Source organism: Buteo buteo, chromosome Z, assembly GCF_964188355.1.
Source record: "Buteo buteo chromosome Z, bButBut1.hap1.1, whole genome shotgun sequence".
Taxonomy (NCBI): domain Eukaryota; kingdom Metazoa; phylum Chordata; class Aves; order Accipitriformes; family Accipitridae; genus Buteo; species Buteo buteo.
Genome location: NC_134204.1, coordinates 10,482,613 through 10,510,336, shown reverse-complemented (window position 1 = coordinate 10,510,336; position 27,724 = coordinate 10,482,613). Strand labels below are relative to the sequence as shown.

General features: G+C 44.5%; 1 protein-coding gene across 1 annotated transcript in view; it reads right to left on the bottom strand.

Moving 5' to 3' along the window:
- DNAI1 (dynein axonemal intermediate chain 1) overlaps window positions 1-27,724 on the bottom strand; it is a 136,899-nt gene that overhangs the window by 48,944 nt on the left and 60,231 nt on the right. Inside the window, exons 13-15 of the mRNA XM_075019832.1 lie at window positions 10,287-10,376; window positions 5,525-5,612; window positions 3,610-3,689 (exon numbers count right to left, since the gene is read on the bottom strand). Of these exons, the coding sequence (XP_074875933.1) occupies window positions 3,610-3,689; window positions 5,525-5,612; window positions 10,287-10,376 (258 nt within the window). The remainder of the gene's footprint in view (window positions 1-3,609; window positions 3,690-5,524; window positions 5,613-10,286; window positions 10,377-27,724) is intronic.

Genomic DNA, 27,724 nt, shown 5'->3' with positions numbered 1-27,724 from the left:
ACACCAGAGGGTCTCCTTAGTTTTTGCTCAGTGCCTTCTTTTTGAGACCTGTAACAGAATGCTAAGATTTGTAGAAAGGCTTACAAATGGAAACAGAGGCATGTGAATGCATCGGAAGAAACAATAGGAAATGGTAAAAGAAGGAATCTCTGTTAATTGATGAATGCAGTCAGTCAAGTGACAAGATAACCAGACAGAACAAATAGAAGCCCCAAAGATAAGGTGGCGAGAAGATGAGGAACAGAACTCAAGTCATAAAATATCCAAGGAAAACAACATTGCCTTAGACAAAGCAAGACTAGACACTGAGGCAAACGATCTCTCCATTCCTAAAGGGTCACTGGAAGTCAGAGCCTGTCCAGAAACCAGTTTGTCATCAACATTTCAGGAAAATCCAAGAGATGTGATAAGGTCTCAACAGCCAGCATCCTTTGTCATCTGTATAACCACAAGAAATCCTGTCCTGACCACACAGATACGAATGTCCTGGTGCTTAGTGTGAGAATGAGTTTTGTTTAAAATTAGAATCACCTTTTCCTTCTAAAAGTCTTGCATTGAGTTTTATTATATTCATTTGTTACATTCTCAAGCAAACTGCATAAGACTGAAAAAAACCCTTCTCATATGAATATGTTCAAATCTTATCACAATTTTTCTGTTGAAGCCCTGTTTATTAAGAAGTAATTCTGACGAAAGAGTTGAAGCCACTATAACGTTTCAATATGATCTCAGAGACCATACTTTTTGATACCAAAGCTGAACAATTCCTAAACAGCAATTAAGATATGCAAAGAGGCAGTTTTGCATTACAGAATCATATTAGTGCAGAAACAGTTTGTCCTCTACATAAAAGGGCAATAGATAGGTCTGTGTGTAATTAAGATAATGATTTCTTGGCTTCAAAAACACTATTAACTAAGCCATTTTTAAAAATTCTTAATTGTTCTGCAGCTAAAGAATTAACATATTATCATGCTATTTGTGAGCATGCTTGTTCTCTGAAAAAATGCCTCCCTGAAATTAACTTTTCAATTTATTTAATAAATAATCTAAAATTCGGCCCATGTGGAGAGTAGCCCATGTTTGATCCCTGACCCATACAGCATATAAAGAGCTTGTCCCTCTCAACTTACACTGGGAAGGGCAAGTGCAGCAGAGACTCGAGCAGCTCACTCCTGCTCAGTGCAGCCACAGGACCCAAGAGCTGCTCAAATGGCTGCTGGACTGTCACTGTCCTCCGCATCTGAGCGGAGCAAGGCTCTGGAAGGCAGTCCACTGGTAGTTCCAGTAATGGGTCCAGATGTGCAATGTTTCAGTAAAGGGTGTGATGAAGGTGCATGGTAGTCCTTGAGAAATGTCTGGAGCAGCAGTTGATCTCAAAACTTTTGAAACCGCTTGTAGCAAACTTGGGGGATGCTAAGGGTGCAAGCACTCTTCCCTCTGGTTTTGTGGACACTATGGAGGCCTGCTTGTGCTAGACACAAGACTTCTCTTCCCTATGTTAACTCATACAATCTGATGGAGGATTGCGTCTTTCTGCCCGTGGGAACACCTGAGTTTTATAGGGCATTGTTGCACAATGTGAGAGTGGTCTCACTTTTCGCTAAGGCTCACCAATGCAGGAATGTTTTGTTGCTTACCAGTAACCCTGAGATCAGCCTTAGCACCAATAAAAGAGAAGATCCTCTATAACAGTATCTCTTTGCATTTGTCCACCCAAGAAGTGGTTAAAACATCTGTGTGGCTTCATAGCTGGGATCACTCCTAACGTTAAAACCCCATTGTAGTTCTAGTTTCACTGAAGATCATCCAAGGCAGGAACACCTACAGTTTTGTTAATGCAAATGCTGCCAAATTCTGTTCCTATTCAGTCCTCCTCCACAAAGGATTTCCTTTGCTATGTAAATCAGCCAGGACACCAGTCTGAACGTTTCTCCTGAACAGTTACTGGTGGCCCCCACCTAACACTGACACCCATCACTCACCTGAGCATAGAGGAAGTTAAAACATGGTTCCTAACTGCCTTTTGATCAGGACTAGACGCAACAGTACCCAAACAATTTGGAGTACAATACCCAGGGTACTAACTCCGATGGGCAACCAGCCAACTCAGAACATCTGTCCGTGACTGAACAGATGCTTTGTATCATGAAAGCATCAACAAAAAGCCATTGCACATACGTCACTGCCCATTGCCCATCAGCCCAGCCCCCCTACTTTTTCCATTTCCCTTCTACACCTGTCTTGTCCAATGCAAGTGAGCACTACTTAGAAATCCTCCCTAGACACTGCCTGGCAGAGGGAGAGATTTCAACTGGCATCATCCCTCTGGAAGGGATACAAATTTGTTAAGTCTGTCTTGCCTAAATGATTGATACTAATTTCAGAATATGATTTACTTTGGGATCTTTTTCTCTGTTTTGTTTCCATTTTGCAGGCAGGACATGGGGAAGGAGCTTACAGCATCCTCTAGGGATGCCTGGATGGTTCAGCTCTCCACGTCAGCCTCCAGCTGTTGGCCCACCTCCCCCTCTGAAGGGCTGTGGCTACGATATTAACAAAGCCCCAAAGCCAGCTCAGAGGAATGCTGTGCAAACAAAAGCTATATGAGTAAGCAGCTACTGGCTTTATTTTCAAGGCTAAATACAGCAGAGCTCAAAACTTCCTATTTTTAGCTTGATTTCTTAAGAAAACACAATGTCTGTGTCCTGCTATCTGCTTGTCTGTCCTCGCAAACAACTTTTGAGCTCACTGGCAATTTCAGCCAAAGCTGGCTGCACGTGGGACTTGGCAATATTAGGTCTTATACATTTTATAAAAAGGGATGGCAGTAGAGTGCAAACATCTGGGCAGTGCCGCCACCCCGGGAAGGGCAAGCAAGCTTCGCTGCTGCCCTCAGCACATGGCTGGAGCTGGCTGGCCGACAGCTCTCAGCTGGTGCTAGAAACCAAGGCGTCAGGCTGCAGGAGGGCACTGAAGGGGAGGTAGCCAGCACTGTCTGCAGGAATCAAGGGTTATAGCATGGCAGTGGGATCACTGAGCTGGGGACAGCATGGGGGTCGTCAGAGGAAGGAAGGATTAGAATAGACAGTGAGGAACTGGAGATACGAGGGCACGGAGAAAGTGGGACTAGGGAAAGGTTCTGGGATGTAATTGTGCAAAGGAAGGGCTGCGGGACACCAATCCATAGGAAACAAGGCTTCATAAGCCTCACTGCTCATGGGATAACAGGTCTGAAATGGCAAAGAGATGAGATTTTTCCTGCCATTTCCCCATAGCCATGAGGACAGAGGATCAATGCCTTTTAACTTCTGCTCTGATCATAGTTAGCACCTCACTTGCACAGCTGCAATCTGCAAAGCATTCTGGGATGCAGTTTGCATGAAAAACGTTTCTGCAAAATAAGGTCTTAATTGGGTCTGTGTAGACAGCTCCCTGCGACCCTCTGTGGCTCTGTGCCGGTCTCAGGCTCACCACAGAGATCCGAGGGCAGGACCAGGCTTTGAAGTTGTACTTTGTTACTGCCTCAGCAAACAGTTAAGATGATGAACCTGAAAGACAAGCCCAGGTCAGGGGATGTAAAACAAGGGACAAAGAAACCATTCTTACCTTATAGATCTTTCCCTCTTCAGTACCAACAAGAAACAAATAGTCTATCTTTTTGTGAAAATCAAACGATGTCCCACAGCCTGTTAACAGAAGAAAGGTCTGTCAGACAGACAATTGGTTCATCTGGCCAGCCCATGCTCCCTGCCTATGGTACACACACACTGCCAGTGTTTTCAGAAGTGATTTATTAGCCAGAAGCTCCAAAAGAAATTAGAGCCATCCCTTCTGCAAACACTTTCCAAGCTGTGCTGGTTCCCAAGACCCGCAATTTGAAAAGCCAACACAGAGAAAGGGAAAAGGGAACTGGAAGATGTGGAAGGGAACTTGAAGAACAGATTGGCCTGGAATTCACTTTGGTAAGAATTTAAAATGCCTGGTGCAAATGTAAGAGTCATGAGGACCAGGTCTGCCTCCTGTTGGGGAAGAACAGATCTTCTCTGTTTGTTTAGTATGCACAAAAATATAAATGGTTTCCCATGCATACAAGAGCCCAGAGAGGAAACAGCACACCATACCTCCCTGTGCTCTTTTCATCCTTAGGTCAGAAGCCATTTAGCAGGTTCACTTCAGTAAAGCCAATAGTAAAGGATGTGATTTGGGAAGAAGTATTCTACCAGGCACAGAAGGATCCTGTTAACTTCAAAAGCCCTGAATTGAGCAACATTGTGAATTGTGTTTAGAACAGGGGTCAGCCACAACAGGAGGTGACTCTTTGAGGTTTTGTGGCTTCTGCTCCTGAGGCAGATGCAACATCATCAAAGAAAGCCAATTTGCATGGTAGTGAAAGAAAAGTTCAGCAGGGTCCTTGAGCAGAAGATGGGATGTCTGCTGAGTGCCAGAGCAACTTGGGGCTGTTGACCAGCAGGGACACTCACAGCAATCATCAGATCAGAAACAGGAACAAGCAGACAAGACTCAGAAGCACATAGTTACAGAGAACTTTCTGCAAAGGCAGCTGTCTTAAACATTAACAAAATGTAGTCCTCAAAGGAATTGTTAAGGTCGTTTCAACCCTGTAATACTGTCTGCATTTTTAACACTGAAATAGATTGTTACATATTCAAGCCAAGACTTTGAAAATCCATTTCCCAGTAACACTAAACAAATAATCCCAAAGCCTCTGGGAGTTCTGCAGTGTACTGCTTTAGCTGGTCTCTTGCAACCTATGGGGCAATGCAAATCCTCTCACAAACAAATTGTTCAGCAGCTACCAGCCTAGAAACACAGCAATCCAGAGCAAGTCCCTTCTCCAAATCCAGGCCACAGCTTCACAGCCAAAAGCAGGTGCATTAGGATGATTAGGAGATTCCTCAAGGCTCCCTGTGTAGTCTAGGACCACCACAGCTGACTCATCCCATCCTATCTCAAACACAGGATGGTCAGGATGAGAGGATTCAGCCTAGAAGGACTGCACTGTCTCCAGCTTGAACGGAGGGAGCCTAACATAGTAGCTCAGAATAGATGCTGTGCTTTTAGGGAGCCAAAACCTGATGAGGCACATCCCACCACTGGCAGGATGAGCTGTGCACTCAGAAAGGGCAATGGGTGTTTTTCATCTTGATTTGGCCAGTCCAGATCAATGTCTGGTATGACCAAGGTGACTTAGTTTTCACAAATACACGTAAATGCCTGTGCCTTGTCCACATTGGGCTATCCCAGTAAAATGGACATTTTTTGAATTAATGTTAGTATTTTTCTGCAAGTAAAGGCAAGATGTAACTAGCAAAACGTGACTCAATTAGAGGCCATTGCTCCAGACAGACTTTGCCCTACTACATGATGAAAGCAAGAAGGTGTAACCCTTCTTTAGTTCCTTTCTATCTCAACACTCCACTCCTAATTTAATTCCACAGAATGACTGATTAGAGGCTTTGTGTCAGTAATTAATCAGCATGGCAAGGACTTGGGCTCCTACCAAGTGTTTGCAGCTGCAGCCCCTCTGGCCCCTGCATCGTTGTTCCCTCTACTGACAGCTTGATGACATCTGTATGAACCAGCTCATTCTGTAGGCAGAGGAGATTCCACATGAATAACAGGCTTTACAGCAACAATACAGAGACATTCAGTGCTTTGAAATGGCAAATTTTATGGAGGAATTTTAAAAAGCTGTCCAAAAGTTGCTTAATGTTTCATGCTTGCAGTTGGCAACTTGCTAACATGCTGTTTTGCATAAAACCCCCAGGAAACTGATGCTTTGGTGCACTGGAACTGAGACCCACTGGTACATCACACAGACACATGCACCTGACCTGGAAAGCTTTGGGTTTCGGGTCAATGTTTTTGAGTGGAGGTTGACACCATCAGCTTAAATAATTGTGTTAAGTGAAATCACCATGCCTGGTTTAAGATGGGTATCACATATTACCATGGAGCTAACAAAACCCACACTAATGGATAGTAACTTACCACCTTGCCAGTCTTTGCTTCTTACCATCTTCCTAAAATCCCCAGAGCAGCCTCAGTTCCCAATAGTCACAACCTCACGGACTCTGAGATACAATTAACAACATCTAGCAAGCAGCTCCCGCAAGGGAAAAGTGTCCAATGTTGCTGTTATCAGCAGAGCTCTAAAGAGCTCTCATTGCAGGCCATCACACTGCTGTGGTAGGTGATGCATGAACATAGGGCAAAAAGGCTCTGTCCCAAAGAGTTTACAGTCAAGGTAGGAGACAGAAGGCAGATGAAAATAGACACAATGTGGGTGAGTATGAGGAAACGACGAGAGGGCAAAGATCCATTCTTAGATGAGCTTTGGGAATTAAAATACCACTGCAGAATGGAATTGGTTGTGAATATAAGAATACCCTGGGGCTGATAAAAAGAACAAAGAACTAAAGATTAAATTAGTAAGCAGTGTGGGCTGAGGACTGGATGTTTTCATGAATCTGCAGATTTCCCACTGGAGCACTGCAAGAACAAAACATAACTTCTTAGCTCAGTGAGTCAAGCCTTAGTTGGAGCTTCTCTAAACCCAGAGCAGGACTCAGGTGGAAAAAGAGATTCTGCCTGGCAAAGACAATCCCAGGGAACTGCATGTTAGGGAAGGTGGGAGAAAACCTTGTAAGCATCTGTTCAGTACTGCAGTTTGGAGGGGCCAGCATTCTGTAAGACATTTTTATCCTATTTTGGGGGTAGAAATTTACAGAAGGTTCAAGAAAGGTCAAAACCCATAAAATAATGTACTTCCTTCTCACTAATTTGCACTGCTGCACACCCATGTGCCCTGGCCTATCGATGGCAGTAACTGTTCTGTGAGAGAGCAGCAAGAAGCAGGACAGACTCCTGCAGCCTGCAGAGTCCTAACTTCTGTTAGTGACTCTTCTTGCAGCATGTGCGTTACGTCAAGTCAGATTCAGTGGGTAAAGGCAGGAGTCATGCTAAGAAAGAGTCCGTATATGCTGGTGTATTGTGCAAGAATTGGCAAGAGCAGTGCCCAGAGCATCCAGGAGCAGAGAATATTCCACATGCTGCTTGCTGCCCATCCAAATGGGAGTGCTGGTGGGCTGCTGGGAGCGCAGTCAGGACATGCTGAGCAGGCACTTGCCTCTGCTCAGGCTCCCAGGTATGCCTGCTCTCCAGACAGCATCTGCCCTGTCAACATCATGGCTGGTGGCCACATGAGTCTGGCCTGAAGAGGAGCTTTGGAGCTGCCCGCAGCTGATCATGTTGATATACCTGGTGCATCTAACAGAGGTCAGATGTGTCATCTGGGCAGGCCCAGAGACATGCTAGCCCACTTACTCTCTGTTCTGGTAGAAAGGCAAACCTCACAGGACCTCCTGTCTAAGCACACACCTTTCTGCAGCCTTTCTCTGAAGATGCCTCCCAGCACCTCCACCTGGCTAAGGCCTCTGTGGACAGCTTCTGTAGCCTCTTGCCTTCACGAAGGATCTTACTTGTGCAGACTTCCCTGTTGTGCTGCTTTTATTGTGTACGCAGCTTCACAGCCTGGAAAATGCATCTGTTCCTGGGGCTGTTTGTCGACAGAGCCATTTGCATATTCCTCTGGGTAAACAGACTGTCGACAGTTTGGCCTTCCAGGAATACTGAACAATAATATGTTGCTTCCGCCTAACAATTGTAAAGCACTTTGTAAGGATTAGTGAATTAGGCCTTGCAGGTGCCTGTTTCCCTTTAGTTGTCATTAGCCTCAAGTGATGAAGGAGACCCAGAGCTGTTCAGTAATTTAGCTCTAGGTCATGTAGGAAGGGTGAACTACAACTGCTAATCAAACCTGGGATTGCTGAGGATCAGTCTGAGAAGCAGTGCCAGGCTGCATTCCAACTGATTACTTGATGTGGCTCTGGCAACTCTCCTTTTTGATAGGCAACATGTGAACCCAAGGTGGGAGAGTAGTGTCATCCAGCTGCAGAAGTCCTGCATCCTTCCTTGCCATTCTACACCTTCATGATGACCCAAAACAAAGGCAAGATGATAGCCTAAGAACACATAGCTCATGAAGTTTGTCCAAAGTGAGTGTGCCCATTTCTAACAGAGACAACCACTGTGGTCAAGGCAGATAAACTGTCCCTAGCTAACATTTGACAACTCTTCTATCCAAATTTTGAGTGTGGCTTTCCAAATAACCAGCTGGAAGTAATAATGAATTTATTCACTTTCTCCTCTCAGCTTTGGAAGTGTCAAACAGCTATCAGTGTTTGAAGAAGCTTTACTTCTGGATAGTCCTATCAAAAAGATTAACAAAGCTCTCTTTCATTTATTCCCTATTTGCACTATGGATTTGCAGAACAGATGACCTCTTGAGTCTCTTCAATTTTATTCTAAAGAAAACCAAGAGATAGCTCTTTTGTAAAACTGGAATTCAAGCAGACCGTCTATTTCTCCTTGTTGGGTACAAAACCACAGATTGTAACAAAACACACTTTTCATTCTTGCTTTCTGTGTTGAATCTCCATTCAAAAAAACAAACCAGAAAGCACCTAAAACTTTGCTGTTTTCCACTCCTGCCTGCTAAGTACATACCATACATACTCTGGCAGTTTCAGAGGTAACTTCACCTCAAAAAAGTCTCAAAACAGTGCTTTTCACATGGATGTGGCCAAGTTTATAACAGAAGTGCAAGGAATAAGGAGAAATGACATCATGCTAAGTGGATGCAGGTCTTAGAATTCACACCAACAATGCTTAAGTATGTATACCTACATGCTCAAGGGACAGAAAAAAAAATAGCTTATGATGTGAGAACACAGTTAAGCACAGATGAATCACAGAAACATTGCAAAAGACCCTCTACCAGATGAGTTGCCATCAGAGTCCATCTGCACTCTTAGGTTGTCCCAATTGTGGCATTTCTCTGAAGTGAGAGGCTTAACCCAGCGTTTCTTGCCTCCTAAGTGCAGTACACTGCCCACACTCAGTTACTGGGGCTCAGCTGATGGGTGTTACCTGCCAAGTCACCTCAACTGCATGTGTTTAGGTGTAGGGGTGTATTACCCACTTTAACATAAATCTTTTGGGCATTTCTATACAGGGGATAAAACAGGAGCTGAGTGCTAGGACAATGTTAGCTTGTCCCTGTCTAGGGACCTCTGAGAGCTCCTTTGGGAGAAGGACTTTGGACACACTTGCAGGAGGGATTTTTGTATCTAAAGCTGCATGTGTGAACCTGGAGGAGTTTATAAAATAGAACTTAATAATCAATGTCATCTGCATGCACCTACCATGTTCATTAGAAGAGGCTCCCACTCCTGAAGTGTACATGAGACTAACATTTACATATAATATTAGACATGAATCCCTGCCCATGGCAGCAAGGCCTAAAATTTTCAGAACAGACAAGCCTTGAATAGCTTGGTATAACAGGTTGAAAAAATGAGCATCTAAGGATGTAAAGAAATTTCTTTGCTTGCTGGGGAATAATGGGCCAGCTGCTTCAAACTCATATTTAGGGAAATTCAATTATTTTTTAAGTAAAAGATTTTGAAATCTTCAAAATGTAAAATCAAATAGCCAATAGAAAAAGACATGTTGAGCTTCAGAGACATAAATCTAAGGGGCATTTAGGGACATTAATGCTGAGTTTCTATCAACATATGTACTCCAAAAGAAAAGATGATCAAAGGCAGGGCATGCAAATGAGTTAACAGTATTTCTCTTGGGTGTAAGCTGGCAATGCCATGGCAGGGGGAAACCCTCTGCCTGTCTGATTGCATGTTGCCATCCCACTGCAAATGTGAGCTTACTCTGTGCTACCTTGGCCACAAGTGGAGAAATTTGCATCATCCCTCTCCCGTTCTGAATTGCAATCTGTAGGGGAGCATTTTTGGGGTGGGAGTCTTGAAACTGAGGAGGAAAAACAGATTATTCTGCTCTGTCTCTGGGTGACCCTCCTGGGACAAGGAAAGTTTTAGAGCAAGGACCAGTCTTGAATTCCTGCAGCTGCAAAGCAGAAAAATAATCTCTCATACTCAGGCCCATGGGGTGCTACAAGTGCAGGCAGGATGAAGGTTAGGTCTTGAGCAAGGAGCAGGCTGGTTCTGCTCATTTCAGAGTTTAACATGGAGCCCCAGACCTAGCTGTGACTCCTGCAATCTTTTGCTGCCACTTCTTTTCAAACCTGACTCTTTATAAATAAAAATAAAACTAATGCATCACTGGACTTTGGAGGCTATTGGTTATCATTTGGCTGGGAAAAGAAATTGCCACCTACTGTTTACCTTAACTAAAGTCCATGAAACAATCCTCCCATCCGAGGAGATGGAGAAGAAGTTCAAATTGTTGTCCATGTCATCCTTCTGCCACTTGACCTTAAAACAAGAAGACAGTCCCAGTCAGCACAGGGCACTCAGCATTAGCAGGACAGAGTCCCGTGGCCTCAGCAGTGTCTTCTGAAATCCTTCCCAAATTGCAGCTTGTTTCCACCCCAGAGGCCTGCTGGTGCATAGCATGTATGAACACCCTTACCTCCACAGGCAGTTTCAGAAGTGCCCCCAGCAGTCCCGTCATTCACTGTCCTGCAGGGATGCTCCAGAGAGGGGGCAAAGCCCCACATCTGGGGACTCTGCTCCCATGGCCATCTGACCCAGCAGCAACAGGAGCATTGCCATCAAGGATGGGCCTTGTGAGGTGTCTGGGTTATGCAGCACTCTGCACTATGGCACAACACCGTCCCAGAGATCCCTAAGACATCTCCAGACAACACCAGCAGTGCCACAGAAAGGTCCCCATGACACCTTGAGTACATCACTGACCCTGCACAAACTAACCCCTTCCCATTTGGCTAATTACTCCAAGTGCAGTGCCATATGGCTACCCTTCAGCCAGACAACCTCAAATTAGCTTTCTGTCCCTATGTAGGGTGCAGACAAGCCCTTGCAGGCAACATGTGACATGGATCCTTGGGGCACTTCTGTTTCAGGGAGATGAAAATGTCTCCATTAAAATTGAAATCCTCCCTACACCTTCAGAGCATCTGTCTGCCTGGTAAGGAGATTTGCCTTTTGACTGTGACAGCTCAGCAGGAGAGATTAGAACTCAGATAAATGGCTTACAGTTTAGAAAAGACATTTCAGTTAGACCAAAAGCATTAAGAACGCTCAATTTTCAGATCTGGGAATTCAATCAGACTGAAGGGAAAAGGATGACTTGTCATTGGGCCCGTCAGCACACACTCCTGTGGGCATCTGTCAGTTCAGGAAGGGGACAAGCACTTCAGGAGGTTCTGCTGAGATTTTCAAAGGTATATCTGTTCCAGTCCAAGCACTTCAGCAGACACATTTCCTTAAACATCATCCTATAAACATGATAAATGGGCATGATTACCCTAGAGCTTACCAATACTCTATCTATGACCAGCTATTTATCTGGTAGCTATTCCAGAAAACAAGCAGCATTCTCAATACATTAATTACACAGACTGGGTATTCTGATGATACTTCCCTGGGAAAAACAGTGTTAATTCTGTTTTGTAAAATTGTTTATAGTGTGAAGGTCTGTGGAGCATGAAAATTCAGCAAGACACTCAGCAAAGTGTAATTAATCCTCTAGTGAACAGGTTTCCTACCTAGAACACACTATTCTGAGGAAGGAAAAATAAAATGTAAAAGGAATCCATCTGAGAATACATCAAAATGCCAGTTTCATGTCCGTAAGGTGCAACTGAAGAGCCTCACGTGGCATATACCTTTGAACATTCTTGCACAAGTGAAATCGTAAGTTTCCAAGTGGAACCACTTCTGTTATCTGGCATTAAAGGAATGGTGTAATTCAATATGGCCCAGAATAAAATGGCTAATGATAAAAAGACAGGTTCAATGGCACATATGGAGAACAGTGATTTCCAAGGCTGGTTATCGTGCACAAAATGTGCTGGGTATATTCCAGGAACATCTCCCTGGGATCATGAGCTACTGCTGACAATGACGGTCACCAGCAGCTGCTTCAGATGAAGGGGTTGGTGTAGTGAGGAGTTTTAATTGAAAGTGAGAAATGTAGAGTTCAGGGGAACTGGTTACAAACACACACCCAACATGTCTCATGCTGGGCACAGAAAAAGGGTCATGTTTTAAATCAGAGCTTTTTAAAATGCCACTCTAAAATTGTCTGACAATAAGATGTTTTTATTTTTATTTCCAACACAGGTCTCCTCTAACTCATGCTCTTCCTCTTCAGCCTATTTTCCCAAATTTTTGGGAAAAACAGTCACACTTTCCAGCCCACCTCTAAGGCAAACTGACTTCGCTTGAGGTAAGGGAAGGTATTTCTCTAGACAGTATCTCCTATGAAAACACTGTGCAAAGGTTTTGCCATTTAAACCTGGGAGGACAAGTGGCTCAGATAGATAACCTCTACTGGGACAAGACTACACTGCAATAAAAGGGGCTCTCCAGTATCTGAAACCTGCAGCCTGGACCCAGCAATGCCCTGAGCTGCACATGGAAGACAAATGCAGGTGACACACACCTGTACTGCTGTAGCATGGGTCTGAGCCATCCTGAAGCCCAGAGCCACCATCCGTGTTGCTTACACAGTGCACACACTAGGATCAGAGCTGGTCCAGACCCTTTCTGAAGGGAGAGTCCCAACTTGCTCCTATCAGAGTGTATGTCCAGGCGCTCATCAGTAAGCTCTGCTCAAGCTGTCCAAGGGCAGCTGCAGCTGAGTACCCAGACCATGTCTATGCTAACACAATGTGTTGCAGGAACCTTGCCTGGAGGTGACCAACAATGTAGGCGCTATCATGAGCTCATGGGGTTTTTTTCCCAAGCCAATTCCTTTCAGCATTCCCCAAGCAAAGAGCTTTTCCCCACGGTTTGCCCACTCCAAATACCCTCTCTCTGATGGGAATCCATTCAAGTTTTCTATTATCAGTACTCAGTTAGGTGTCTCAACCACTTCTCTTCATGCGTTACACAGACAGATGGAGTCAACAGTCCCAAAAAGCAAGTAGGCTGATTTGCTTGGGGTACCCTTGCTCCTACATTCAAAGCAGTCAATAGTACAGGAGCTAGGCACATATTGTAGACAGTTTGAACACAGTCCCTCAAGGGCATCAGGATCTGCCCACAGATGACTGTCAGCAGCTCTCAGTGACGTTAGCCTGAATTTCAGAAAACAGAAATTGGCACTTAATACTTTCAATTTTCCATCAGCACCTCTGACACCTTAATAGTGTTTGTGATCTTTTCCTCCTGATCTATGAATCCCATAAATGCTTATTAGAGTAATTAGCCTTCATGATACTGCAATCAAATCGGGTATCTGCTCAGAACTGGCCTTTTCTCAGCTCCCAGAGGCCCATGAACATGGCACAACCTCCTGCCATTAGCAGTATCTGTGCTGTGCTGGGTGGGGCATTTGACAAGTGAACCAGGCAAATGTGTGCATAGTGGCAAGAAGTTAATTCTTTCCTGAAGCATGTGATAATCAACCCAGGATTTTGGCTGCAATGTACAGCAAAATTTCAGTTATGATACAGTAAGAGTAGAGAATCACATGAGAAAGGAAAGTGTGCGTAAACAGCAGAAAGGAGACAAGTAAACACAGAGCAGCAAGTCATTTGCTGTGCCTGATCATGATGGGACCTGTAATAAAGTCAAGGATCCACTGATATTTTTTCAGTGTAGTCTTTAACTTGACTATTTTTGCAGTGCAAAATTAGTGTGTGAAACTCACTGCTGTTAGAAGAGCCTACCACTTTTTATTTCTTAAAGCCTGTTTATTTATAAAGAAGTTGACACTAGTCAAACTCCTATTTGTTCATAGGAAAGTAAAGATTAAAACCTGCATGTTCACTACTATGTACAGCAGGTTAGCAGGGCAATAATCCATTCATTCTTAGCAAAGGAATACTATCATCTTTGTCTATGGCAGCTGGTAATGGCTCCTGTCCAGCAGGAGATTAGACCATTTATCCAATCAGATTTGAAAACTCCCATGTTTCTGATGTCATTCCTACAAAAGAAATAATGCTTGATCAGTTTTCATGGTACGGAGGCTGTTAGTCACTTGCATTGACAAAATACAATTGGTCGAAGTCATCCTGGCCATGAGGCTGACTTGAGTGCTTTTCAAGCAGCCACAGGCAGCATCTGCCTGCCTTTCTTGTAAGGTGACACCTGCTACTACAAACACAAATCCCTCCGGCTGGTCTTCAGTTTGCCAAAGCTCAGCTGTGGGGTGCCACATGCAACACGTGCACATTGACTGATGAGCAATTCCTTCCCTCTTGATTAATTATCCTTCAGGGGAGCCCTTTGCCAGCATTGGAATACCATGGCCCTGCTGACAGCTGCCCTAAGTGAAATAAGAGGATTTTGGTCATTCAATGCCCAGAAAGACAAATAAAGTCTGCCACAGGCAGAGAAGAGGAAAGAGAAAGGTATTATCAAATCCCCAGGTCACCCTTACATGAACTGGCCAAGTAAGACGCTCAGATGACTCCAGCAAGCAAACAACCCCTCGGGGTTGCTGAGGAAAGTCCCTGTCAATATGACCTGGGGACAAATTCCTTCCAGTGTCAACCTGGCAGTCAGCACAGTCCTAAGCAAAACCATCATAGCAATGCAGGGTTTGGAGGGACACGAAAATGGTATCTATCCTGCTCTGAGGCAGTTTCAGACACACCCCCACCATTGGTGACAATGCACATAGGCTGTTCTCACAAGCCTCTAAGAACAGGCACTCAACAACCTCCCTGTAGATACATCAGTGCTTAATTGGCCTCATACAGGAAATTTCCTTTACCACAAGTCAAACCCACTACTCCTTACCATATCCCCAGTGGACACAGAGAACAACGGTTTATTCTCCTTTTTATAAGAGTCTTCAAATGGGCAAGAAAAAGTTGCTGTTATTTGGCTCCTTTCTCTTTTTTCCCAAGCGAACAAAACCAATTACTTCAACTGTTGCTTCCAGGTCCTGCTCTGCAAGCTTTCACCATTCCTGTTCATCCCCTTCAGCCTTTCTCTGCAGCTGCAAACACATGGTACAGAGCCACCCCTAGGCACTAGCAGACAGGAGTTACAACGTCCTTTATCTTATATTCCTGCTAATAAATCAGAATGACACTTGTCTTTGTGCAACAGTATTCCATTGCTGACCATTGGTGATCTGCTATACACCCTGCTGCCTAGCCAGTCATCCCCTGGTTTGTATCTGTGCATTTAATTTCCTCTTTCTAGACATAGTATCTGCTCTCGTCTTTATTGAATTTCATCACATTGATTTTGGTACTTTCTTCCAATTTATCAAGATCATTTTGAACATAATCATGTCCTGCAAAGTGCCTTGTCCTCCCAAGGGGGCTTCCCTATTCTGTAATTGGAGTTGTTAATGAAAGTATTGATCACAAGAAGACCAGGACTGACAGCTGGAGGGTCTCACTTGTAGCAGCTTCAGAGCCTGAACAGCAAGCTCTGTATAACTGTTCTTTGAGCACAGTCCCTGAGCCACCTGTGCAGCCTCTTTATGGTGATTTTACCTAATTCATATTTCTCTATTTTGGTTATAAGAATGTCACTGTGTGAGCCTGGATCAAAAGCTTTAGTCAAGTCAAGATGGATAGAGGTGATAACCTTGACTGCCCCCCCTTCTTCATGAGGCCCATTTCTCAGAAAAAGAAGAAAGAAAAGAAATTATACTGGCTTGACAATTTATTCTGGACATATCCACATCGGCTTCTCTGAATCACCTTATTATCTAGACATTTACAACAGTTTTGCCATTTGTTCCAGTGTTTTTCCAGTCATTGAAAATGGTCTGGCTGGTCAGTAATTCCCTGGGTCTAATCCTACCATTTTCCTCCAGATATGTTTTCACTTCTTCCAGCCATTCAAGACCTTTCCTCCTTTTCATGGCCATGCTTGTCCTACAGGCCAGAGTGCAGCCTGATGCACTGCTGTGCTATCATCCACACTTTGTGAGACCCTTTGGCTGGCTTAGGATGCCTCTAGCCTGCGTGAATCATCCAAACACTGGTTTCTGGTCTCCGATACCCTGTCCATGCCACTGTCCTTCCTGCATGCAAGGACAGTCCCTTTGAGGAAAGCACCTGCAAAAACCTCTTTTGCCAGACATTGGCTCTACCATATCACTGAAAAGTATTTTGGGATTGATGACAGCAGGCTTTATATGTATCATATTCCAGTCTGTCCATGTCATAGGTACGTGAATGTGTGTGAGTTCATAGGCAACAGCAGAGTGACTCTTCCCTTCATCCTTTCTTGTAGGGGGCCTACAGGAAAGCTGGAGAGGGACTTTTTACAAGGGCATGTAGTGATAGGACAAGGGGTAATGGCTTTAAACTGAAAGAGGGTAGATTTAGATTAGGTGTAAGGAAGAAGTTCTTCACTGTGAGGGTGGTGAGGCACTGGAACAGGTTGCCCAGAGAAGCTGTGGATGCCCCATCACTGGCAGTGTTCAAGTCCAGGTTGGATGGGGCTTTGAGCAACACAGTCTAGTGGAAGGTGTCCCTGCCCATGCAGGGGGCTTGGAACTAGATGATCTTTAAGGTCCCTTCCAACCCAAACCATTCTATGATTCCATGACCACTGTAAAAATTCATCCATGCCCCAGAGTACACACCAATGCTGCCTCTGAGTCAACATACTCAATCAGATCGGAAGCTGTAAATGGGCTTGCACATAAACACCAGCCTCTGCTTAAAATACAGGATGGAGGTAGCCCAAAACCTCCCTAAAATGCTTGTTAATGGTCTGAAATTGCTCTGGCTAGTTCTTTAAGTACTCCAGGCTATGTTTAAGCCAATCTGGCTGATAAGCAAGAACCTTTCTCATCTAAATATTCTTTAACATGCTCTTTCCCTATTCTGACCTGTGCTTTCATCCTCTTCTTACATTAATCATACTAAGCAGCCAGTCTCAGACACTTATTGTAAGATGAAATAATACAGCATCAAATATTTCATCCTTCTCCATACTACTCAGTATTAGCTGAAAGCTTGCTTTAGTAACTAGTCTATATTTTTCACTCCTTTAACTTCCAGTATACTTCTCAAATATTTTCCCCTTCCCTTTCATGACCCAGGATAATCACAGCTCATTTTGCACCTTGTTTCTCTGTATTCTGTCTTTGTGCTTTTCTCTAATACTCAGCTTTAGACACATGCCCTTGTTTCTGTGCTTCAGGAGTTTCTTTGTAATTCACTGCCAAGCTCTAGATGCAGCAGTATGGGCCCCGCTCAGAGAGCTTGCCATTCTGCCCAGCCCAGCAGCTCAGGGAGTTCACCCATCTGGCTCTGCAGCTGAACAGAGCCACAGTCTCTTGCAGGAGCCCAGCTGTGCATCACAGGAGGGTAAGTGCTTCCCAGCCCCTCTGGGCTCTCCCAGACACCCTGTTTTCCCCATATCTTGAGCACATGGAGTAAGCAGGAAGATTTGGACACTTGTCCTTACACTTGCACTGGCTGAAGACTTCTACACACAGCAAGGGAATCAGCCCTCAGCTTGCTCTAGCTGTGCCTGCCCTGGCAGCAAAGCATGGACACAAACCCACTGTTGAAACCACATTTCCCCAGTATCTTTATGCACAAGCCTGGGCCAAAGCAAAGCACCAGCAGAGCTCTGCGGCTCTCTCAAGGTAGAAGAGCTGAACACGTGCTGTGATTTCGCAAGGGCACAAGCTCTCATGGATGCAGTTTGGCTGCATCCATTGCACAATGGCCCAGGTCACCAGCTGAGAGATGAACACAGTGTGGATATGTGCAGAGGCAGACAGACCAAACTCCAACCAGTAGTACCCAAGCAAACCTGGACATGTTAGTCCAACAGTGGGCACCTTTGGTCTGTGTAGAGGATACTTTCTCCATTTTGCTGCTGTCCTGTATAGAATAGCTGAAGTGCTGATATACAAAAAATTGCTCCATAGGTTATATCTTCTGGAGCCAGGCTGATCTCCTCTGTGCTCTGATGTGAATATTCTCCTGGACTCCCCTACAGCAGTCTCTGATTTGAGCTAAGAAGAAGTTCTCATTTCTTCCCTCTGTCACCTCCAAATGTGTTTCTTGTTGGTTTCTGCCAGCGACTTTCAGCAGAACAGCATCCAGAAACATCAAGTCATTACCAGCAGAGAAGAAATCTTTCACATTCTCCTCCTGTCAATGACAAATTGCCATTTTCTTGTTTATTCCCCTCCCTATGTCACTTGCCTCTGCTGTTTGCCCAAGGGATCTGCTGAGGTGAAAGTCTCCTAAGACAGTCAGCTTATCCTGAGTCTGCTGACTTTCTGTTTTGCTGGAGCAAATAGTTTGTCCCTCCTTGCTGCTGAGACAAAGCAGTGCTTCTACAACAAAGTCCCAAATGCCCTTCATCAAGGACATTGACAGTTATTCTTCATTTGCTGCTTATCATGCACCCCAGCCTGGCACCATAAGTGGTGGGCCTTGCCACCTCGCTGAGGATCCTCAGCCAGCTACCAGAAGTGAAGCCAAGGCCAGGCACCTGGAAGAGTACGTGCAAAAAGCAAGGCTGCTCTCCTGCAATCAGTCACAAGACACCCCCCCGAAATTATTCACTCAGTCACCTAGAAAGCACGGCCTACTTCACTCACAGGTAGCGTCAGTCTTTATGCCGCAAGGGATGGGCAGAGCTAGTTTTAGAGGTGAGGAGCAGGGCAGTGTCTGGAGCCCCCAGTGCTAACTTGGCCAGCCATACAAGTTGTCCCATGTGGAGGTGGGACGAAGGAAGACAGAAAGCTTCACTCCTCACTATGGTTAGTTGGGATAAAGGCAAAGAGTGAGCTAAATCCAGATGACTCACTTTGACTTAAGGCAATAATGAAGATTTTAAAGAGCTGTGGCAACTGAGTGCAGACTGCTTACTCCAAGACTTAGGTCAAAGCAGCCCAGTCAGCCTCTTTGGCTAAGTCTATACTTGGGGGATAAGGAGCTCCTGAGTTCTGATTGCACTTCGGCCATATGATACCACTGTGGCAGGAGAGGATTTGGCTGTATCCTGGCTGTGTGTGGGTCTGGGCTTTCTGCTGAAGCTAAACACAGGCAGGCAGGGAGGGAGGAGCCATGGTAAACCCCAGTTGGTCCCTCAGTGAGAGGGATCAGAACTATGGGATGACCAGCATGCCCGTCTTGGAGCCAGGATGGCAGGGTACAGCACGAAGGGCTCTTGCCCTGTGGTGCATGCTCAGCAAAGAGATCGCTGGTTTGTATCAGGACTTTTAACCATTCCTTTTTATTACAATGGGAAGCAGACAGCATTTCTGCTGTGGAACGTCTAGCAGGAATGAAAGATCTCAAAAAAAAAAAAAAGTTTTGGTGAACATTGTCATAGAATACATTAGTCCTTGATTTTGTTCTCGGAAGCCCTGCTGTGACAGCCTACTCCCTGTTCCCATCCACATCCCTGAGCTCTAGAAATGGTGCTGGTAAAAGCACAGTGAATGGATTAATCCAGCCACAACTAAAGAGGAGCATCCACCCCAGAGAGGAAGAATCAGGCCTGCCATACAGGGAGAGCTGGGCTGTCACCGTCAGACTCAAGAGTCTTTGTACATCCAGAAACTTCAACACAGAAAAGCAACCCTCATGAGCTGGGGGGCACTAACACCTTTCTGCCACTGCCTGAGACACCTGCATGGGGAAGAAGTTGGAGACCCTCTTCTGAGGAGAAAGTGACTTTTTGGGCCAGGAGGACGGTGCCTATGTGAAGCCAAAATCAGATATCCCAGAAAGGTTCATCTGAGCCTCTGCCTCTTAGACCCATTTATTGTTTACAAAGAGAAAGGCAGGTCCCACGACAAACCACAGGTAAAGCAGAAGTATTAAGGTCTTCCTTCCTTCAGTGCCATATAAAAAGATAAATTGTAACTAGACATCTAACAAAATTAACAGTAAGGAGCACAGGCCAGAATGCTGAGATAAGACAGATACATGCAACTCTGCAACGCCTGATAAAATTCAACCTAGTGTGCTTAAGGGAGCAGCTGAAGTAATCTCTGAATCATTAGCAATTACGTATGAAAACTAGAAGACAGGAGAGGTCCTGGAGGATAGGAACAGGGCAAGAATGCTCTCAGGAAACCCAAACCAAAACCTGTCTTGAAGGATAGGTTAAAGGACTGTGGACCAGTCAGCCTAATGCTGAACTTCAAGAGCTGGAACAAAGTATTAAGTCATCCCCATGTATGCACAGGGTAGGAAGATAAGGAACAGTATATATGGACTTGTCAAGGAAAGATCTTGTCAAACAAAATTCATTTCCTTCCTTGGCAGGGTAATGGGTCTAAAGGATTAGAGGGAAGGAGTAGATGTGATTTACCTTTAATTCTGTATGGCTTTTGGCATACATCTGGTGGTGTTTTCAGAAGAAAGCTAAGAAAAGAAGGTCTAGATGGAATTACTATGAAGTGGATGAGTGATTGAAAATTAATTTTCAAGAGTTATAATCATTGATTTCCTGACCTCTTGGGAGAACATCTCCAGATGGTTCCCACAAGGGACTGTCCTGGGTCTAGTTCCATTCAATATTTTCATTAGTAAGTTACATAGTGGATTGCAAAATACACAGAATATTTGCAGATGACACAGTTTAGAGACAGAGGACTCTGTTAGGATCAGACTCAAAGTTATCCTGACAAACTGGAAACATAGTCTGAAAACAGTAAGGTGAAATGTGATAAAGACAAGTGCAGAGGGACACAGACAGGAAGAAAGCATATAAACATATAGAAATCAGGGAATTTCTGGCTAAGTGAGAGTAATGCAGAAAAGGATGAGAGGCTGGTGCAGGAATCAGCAACGTGATACTGCTGGAGGAGTGAGAGAATTACAGAAATCCTTTTCACATGCATTAAGAGGTGTGCACCATTTAAGACATAGTAGATAATGACTCTGTCAGTACTGGTGAAGACAGCTAGACTGCTCAATCTCATTTTGAAAAAAGCACTTCAGGAATGGTAACACAACATCTGTAATGGCATCATGGCAAGAAGAGGACACTCTCAAGGCCTCTGCCAGTTCTGATTTCTGTGGTTCACAAACAGTTCCCCAGTTCCAGAAAGGAAGGTTCAGTCTGATTTTAAATTCAGTCTCACCTCTCTCAAGTTTACTGCATGTCATGTTCAAACACACTGTGACTGCTTCATTCACTGCAATAGATGGAACTGCTTTGTATAGCAGAAAAGTGTTTTGAGTATGAGTAAAAGCTGATGGAGAGATATAAATAAAAATTACTTTGATTTACGCATAAATATAAAAACTTAAAAATAAATTCATTGAAAAATGTTCCTATCTTAAAATCTGGTTTTTCTTTTAAATGCAAATGTTTCAGCTATGACAGTAATCTGCAGATAAGGGAGCTGCTAAGCGAAGGAGGGTTCTCAGTGCTATTCTCTCCTTTGTAGAAAAATTTGTTGATGTTTTACTGTAAAATTATGCAACAGGACAGAATGGACCAGCTCAGCGTGCTTAGGAAGCAAATTTGCACCCATGACAGAAGCCATTAAAGGGATAAGGTCTGCAAGGACTAACTCTTCCTAAAGGTGAGCCAGTAATATTTAAATACTTGGCTGTACTGTTTCCATTAGAGAGGAAATGGTTTAGACAGCTGATGAATGTCAAAATGTTCAAAGATCCCAATGCCTTCCAATCAGTTTGGGCTTCCTTTATCTCTCCTACATCTTTAATGAGAAACTCTGACCTAAGGTACTCCCTGCCATCCTATCTGAAGCAGAAGTAGGGATTTACTCAGATGTCTCCTGACTTTACCAACTGTCTTTTTGTGTAACACAGCTTTCATGATAATAAACATGCCGGTTAGGAGGGTCAGGGTGGCTGACAGGCTTGCTAACAGTGGCTACTGAAATGAAGGCAGCTGCTTCATCTATAAAGAAGTTAGGCAACATCCAAGGCAGCCAGCTGCAGGACCATATCTCACCAAGCAAGATTGCGTGAGGAAGAACTCTTCAGCCTACTGCTATGATAACCAAAAGCATCTCAAAACACCCTGGAACAGAAGACATGGCACAGCCATGCCTGGGTGCTCCTGGAGCAGCCCTTGACTGCAGGCTGTTGGTCACCTGCATCATGGGCATAAGGCTGGCTGATGGCTTTATTCATGGGTACCAGCAAATACTAGGCTTATCCAGTGGAAGATGGCTGCTCCTGTTACAGGCAATAGCAGGAAATTCCCATATCAAAAATCATAAATGCCTTCTCTCTTTCTGACAGCATATGGCTACTTGCAAGCTTTACTACAAGCATTCCTGGGGTCTTCCCCTCCAAATTCCTTGAAAGCTTCCTGATAGCTGAGGGAAAACAGTTAGATGTGCTCACCAGCAATGAGGACACACTGTAAAATAAACTCCCATGTCATATTTAGCCCCCTAAACACTCCTTTTCTGAAAATCACTTCTCTCCCACAGCTAGATCAAGTGCCTTCCACCCTGATGGCATCTTCCAGGGACTCAGCCCCAGGCGCCATCTCTTGAGCACCAGTGAACTCATGGGTGCAAGATCAGCAGACAGGAGCAAAGAATCAGGCCCTCCGCATCAGTGTGTTCACACATCACTCACAAATCTGGGGTGCAGAAAAAGGGTACCAAAACCTCTCCTTCCAAAGAGCACATTCGACAATACTGGGAGGGACTCAGCACTGAGCTGAGCAGAGAGCACAGCCATGGGAGCACCACTGATGCAGGGCAAAGGACCAGCCTGGGGCTTGTGCATCACTCATGCTTCAGAGACTCAGATTTATCTGGAGGAAGCAGAGCTCAGTTATAAATAGCACTGGATAAGGCTGGCCCTGCTTTCGGTTTGTTTTCTTCCTGCTGGGATTCGGATGCTCTGCTTTGTACAGCATTTCACCAGGAATCTGCTTGTTTATTCTGCTCACAGCACTTCCCACTGTATTTATTAGGCTGGTATGTTAACAGCCAAGGAGTGAGGAACCAGACATTAGATTCTCACCTGTTTGTCCCTGCTGTGGCTGTATTCCCATGTCATACACAGCATGCAGCTGAGTGATGGGTGCTAGAGGCCAGCAAAGCTCAGGGGTATTTAACCAATTGCAATTCACAGCTCTTGGTTTCAATTCTGACTGTGCTCATCAAGCAAGATTTCCAATTTGCAGACAAAATATGAAGTTCCCTGCTCTGTGTGCAGGGGAAGCAGACACACAGGGCAGGCAGGCTCGCATCCAAATCCCCAAGCTGTCTGATGCTGCTAAATGAGAGACAGCATCTGTAATGTGCCTGACAGAAGTTTCCCATCATCACAGGATTGAACCGGCTTGCAGCACGGATGGGAAGAGACGGCTCCAAGGCCTGCCAGTTGCTGAGGTTCCCGGATACTGCACCAAGCTGTGGCAGCTCACCATGGCACGAGGGGTGGAAAAAGGGTGGGAGCCGTGGCAAGCCCCAGATCCCCACAACTTGCTATATATCTGTGCAGCCCTGCTTGCACCGTCCCTGCCCAGCTTGCCTCTAGCTCTGCCCTTATTGCTCTCTTATCTCTATTTCATCTCTTCAGAGAAGCACTCTGTTGTTTCACAGGCTGCAACAGCGCCATTAAGACCCATCCAGTCCATACGCTTTCTACACCTATTTTGAAGATCCAGCAATCAGCATTCAACATTTCATAGGCCAGCAAAGAAATACATTTTTCCCACTAAGATCCAACGTAGTTTCCCAATTCCTGTTATATACTTAGTTAACTTTTGTGACTGCTATAAAGCAGCAGAACAGGTTTCAAAGATCCAAAATGCATTACAACTTCTCTGCCCTTTTAAACTTCAGACTAACATTTTCCAAAATCCCAAGGCCTTCAGGGACTCTTAAATTTTATAAGTGAAGTTTTCTCCATAAACTAGCACCAGTACAACTAATCGGCAAAGAAAATTAATTATACTTTTCTTGCAGACACCAGAAAAGAAATAAACAACCTGAAAACTCACAGTAAGATGGTTTGAATCTTAAGTAAAAGGAAGAGGATGGAGAATAACAATACAGCATTAGAGGAGAATCTATTTAACAAGCAACAGTGAGAACAGAAGGCAGAAAGTAAGTTCAGCATCTGTATAAAGTACAGAGGGAAAAGCAGCATCAAAGCAGAAGCAGCTCCTTTTCAGACAAATGTCACATGATCTGCAAGGGATGCTTTGCAACAGAATTACTAACCCACAAGAATCCATACCCAGGGCACAATTTAAAAATAACCAGCTACAGAAACTGAATCTCCATAAGATACAGTCTGATACCATCTCAAAAAATACAACATTGAAGTTAAAAGACATGGGATTTTGTTCATTATTGTCAAAGATACTTAGGAAGAAGCATTTGGACACTTACCTTGTCTAACCTTAAAGTGGCTCAAGAAGTGTCCAAAAAGTTTTGAACAAGGTACAAACATGCTGCAGAAGATTTTATCCAGCATTTCTGCCACAGCAGTGTCTTGCACTTTCCACCACCTCCACCATGCCTAAATGAGCCCAAAGCTTCCGGATGGATTTCTGTGGCTCAGCAGAGCCTTTCCAAAAAACAGTGAAACTTGACTCTGTGGGAGACAGGAATTCCTCCAGCCAGGCTGTGACTCTACAGTGAGCTCTCCCAGCAACTAAGGACAACCAGAAAGCTGCTGATCTTGACCCTGTTTTCTACAGCAAGCACATGGCAACCCTTTCCAAGCACAGCCCTTGCTGCCCGCACTCCCTTCCAGGAGAGGACAAGGGAGCAAACACATGACAGATGTTTGTCAGCCACGAAATGCTGCAGCAAGGGGTGCAGTGTCAGGTTCTTGACAGACCAGTACAACTGCTGCTGCAACAGCCTGTTACTGGGCGCAGAGTTCAGTGCAGCGAGCAGGACTGCAGCTGAGGACTGCTCCACCAAGGAAGCCTCTGACAGATTGAGGTCTCTGGACACCAGATGCACCCTGGCCGGCCCATGGATGCTCTTCCCACTTCTCTGTACTTCCGTGCATGTGCTGAACGACTGAAGTGACCTCTCCAGTGGGGATACAGTTGCCTCCTTTACTCCTGGGACATCAGAAGTTAATTAGACTTCTTGCCCTGTTTGCCCTGGGCCAGGTATGCAAGGCAGGGCTGGTAGCAAGAAAAAAGTAGTAGAAAGCTGGGACTGGCAAGGAAGGTCCTCTGTGCAGACATTGCACTGACCTAGTATGAGAGATGCAGTCAGCCTGCATTACTCTAGAGGTTTTGTGCTAAGTGATCCTCACCATCAAGTTTCTGCTCTATTATCCCTTCAAGCTACATTCTCCCACTTGCCAGCTCGCATCCTGATGCTCCTCAACCCTATCTTGGGTCTAGCCTCCTTGATTTCAGTCTCTGTTGCTCTCCTTTCTTCTCCAGACTTCTATTTCTCCTCTAGACTTATCTCCTAACAGTATCCTCACAGAATTGAATGAGTTTTTTTGACTGTACTACCCCCAGCAAACACCTGTTTTGTGCTCCTTAGCAGTGAAGGCAACAGGAAGGGCGCTGAGCTTGTTCTGAGACAGCTGATCTTTTTTCTGACCTTGATAGCAACCTTCTGTCTTTTTGTTTTATTTCCTTTGCATCAAACTCTTTGTGTGCCTGCAGCCAAAGGAACGAAATATTATGTGAAGCAGTAACATCTCAGAGGCAATGCAAGCTGCAAAATCTGTATGACTGCAGATGACAGATTTAGGAGGCTGCATGTCATCAGAAAACAATGTGCTGGTGTGACAGTGGATTATGAACAAAATGCTTTTCTTCTCCTAAGTGCAGCGAATACAATCAGTTTCCTGGAAAGGCCTTTTTTTTGTGGACCTGTGCCCAGCAGCATTGAGTAGAGTGGAGAACAGCAGGTCATGCTGAATTTGAACAGATTCTATAACTGAACTCATTTACTTCCATCAGGAGGACAAGTCTGCAGCTGAGTCTGGGGTGGCTTCACAAATTGCTAAGATTCAGTGTAGACTTATTTAAGGACTTAGATTAGAACATAGAAAGTAGAGATGAAGAAGGGATCACACAATTACAGGGCAAACTCCAGTGAGCAGGTCTCAGGTCTGTTTTATCTGGTTTACACTTGAGATGAGACTTCCACAAGTTCTACTTGGAAACCACTCTGCAGGCTGACACTCACTCTAGTTTCCTTTGGCAGTTTGCAGACTATTACCATCCTGCCTTGTCCTTTTTCTCCTAACCACGAGCGTCACGTTTAACCTGAATGGTATTTGGTGAAGAATTAGTAAGCAGTGGCCGGCCTTTTCTCCTCCCATGCAAGAATATAAGGCAGAAAGTAATTCTTTCAGGATGCCATCTGAAGCTCCATGGTATCAGCTCCTCAGTGAGGTCAGATCAGCTTCAGTAAATTAACAATGAACCAAGTTGCTTTTCTAACCAGTCATCTCTCCATAGCAATTCCAAACCATGCTGTGCATACAGCCAAGCCTGCCACAGCTGAGATTTGCTCTAAGCATAGCCAGAAGAAAGTTCCCTTTGCAGATCTTAGGGTGAACACTCTGCAGTGGGAATTTAGTCAGTAATTCTGATGGTGAGCAAGTGAAAACAAAAAATATTTCCATCCCTCTGCAGCAGTATTGGCTCTGTACTAGTCCCAGCAGCAAGCAGAAATAACGTCCCTTTTGGTTTGATGTGAAAGTGAACTAGAAGCAACAGTGGAAACATCTGTTGAATAAGATGTGTTTTAGGAGGGAGACTGAACAGCAGAAATAAACATTGACAGAGCAGATGATAGTTTCAGTTATCAATCCCTGTTTCTGAACTGCTCCAGCTTGCAAATGCTTCAAACCTAAAATATTTAGTATTTCATCCCAGTGATGAAAGGTAAGAAAAAAAGCACTCTTCTCAGCTGTAAATAAACTTTAATCATAAACTTTTTTAAAAAGAATGGAGAAAGTAAGAACAAAGCTCAAAGGCTGGCAAAGGGAGAGGCTCTATGCTGAGATCCTGTTCCCAGCAGTGTGTCAGTTCTAGCCGGAAGAGACTGCTCTTGTGGGCTCTGGGTGCCAAAGTCTAGTCAAGTTGTCCCACTTTGGCCACCATCTCTAACAGCCAGAGCCAAGGTCTGCGATTGAGCCATTGGCTCAAAGAGATACCCTGTCCGGGCACTTGCTTTCTAGGAGTACTCAGTGCTAGAGGTGACATGAGTATGAGGATTTTGCTGGCTATTTGGAGCATTATTTTGATTAAAGTGGGGTTTAGCTTAACACCACATAGGCTTTTGCCTGGCAGAACACAACAGGTTTGACGGTTTCCCAGGAGCTGACTCCTTTTAAGCTGGTGTTCACAGCCAAAGGCAGAGGCCTGAATTCACTGACCTGGGAGACCATTTCTAGTTCTATGTTCCTGTAAGACCCAAGGTTTTGCTGGTGTATTAGCCACATTGCACTGCATGCATATACATTCACATGTCTACGTATGTGTTTATTCCTTTCTGGCTTTGGATTTTAATCAATATGTAGTAAAGAATTAGAAATGTGTAATTTAAAACAACCCAGAATTTTCCATTATTTACAATACAGTAGCACTTAATACATGGAAGACAATTGCCAAATCTGTAAGAAGCTATTGCTCTGCTCTTTAAAAATATGGGGAGCAGTATCAGGCAAACTCATTCTTAGGTAACAGAATTAGAAAATTTGTATTATTCTATTTTGCTTTTAATAATGGGCTATGTT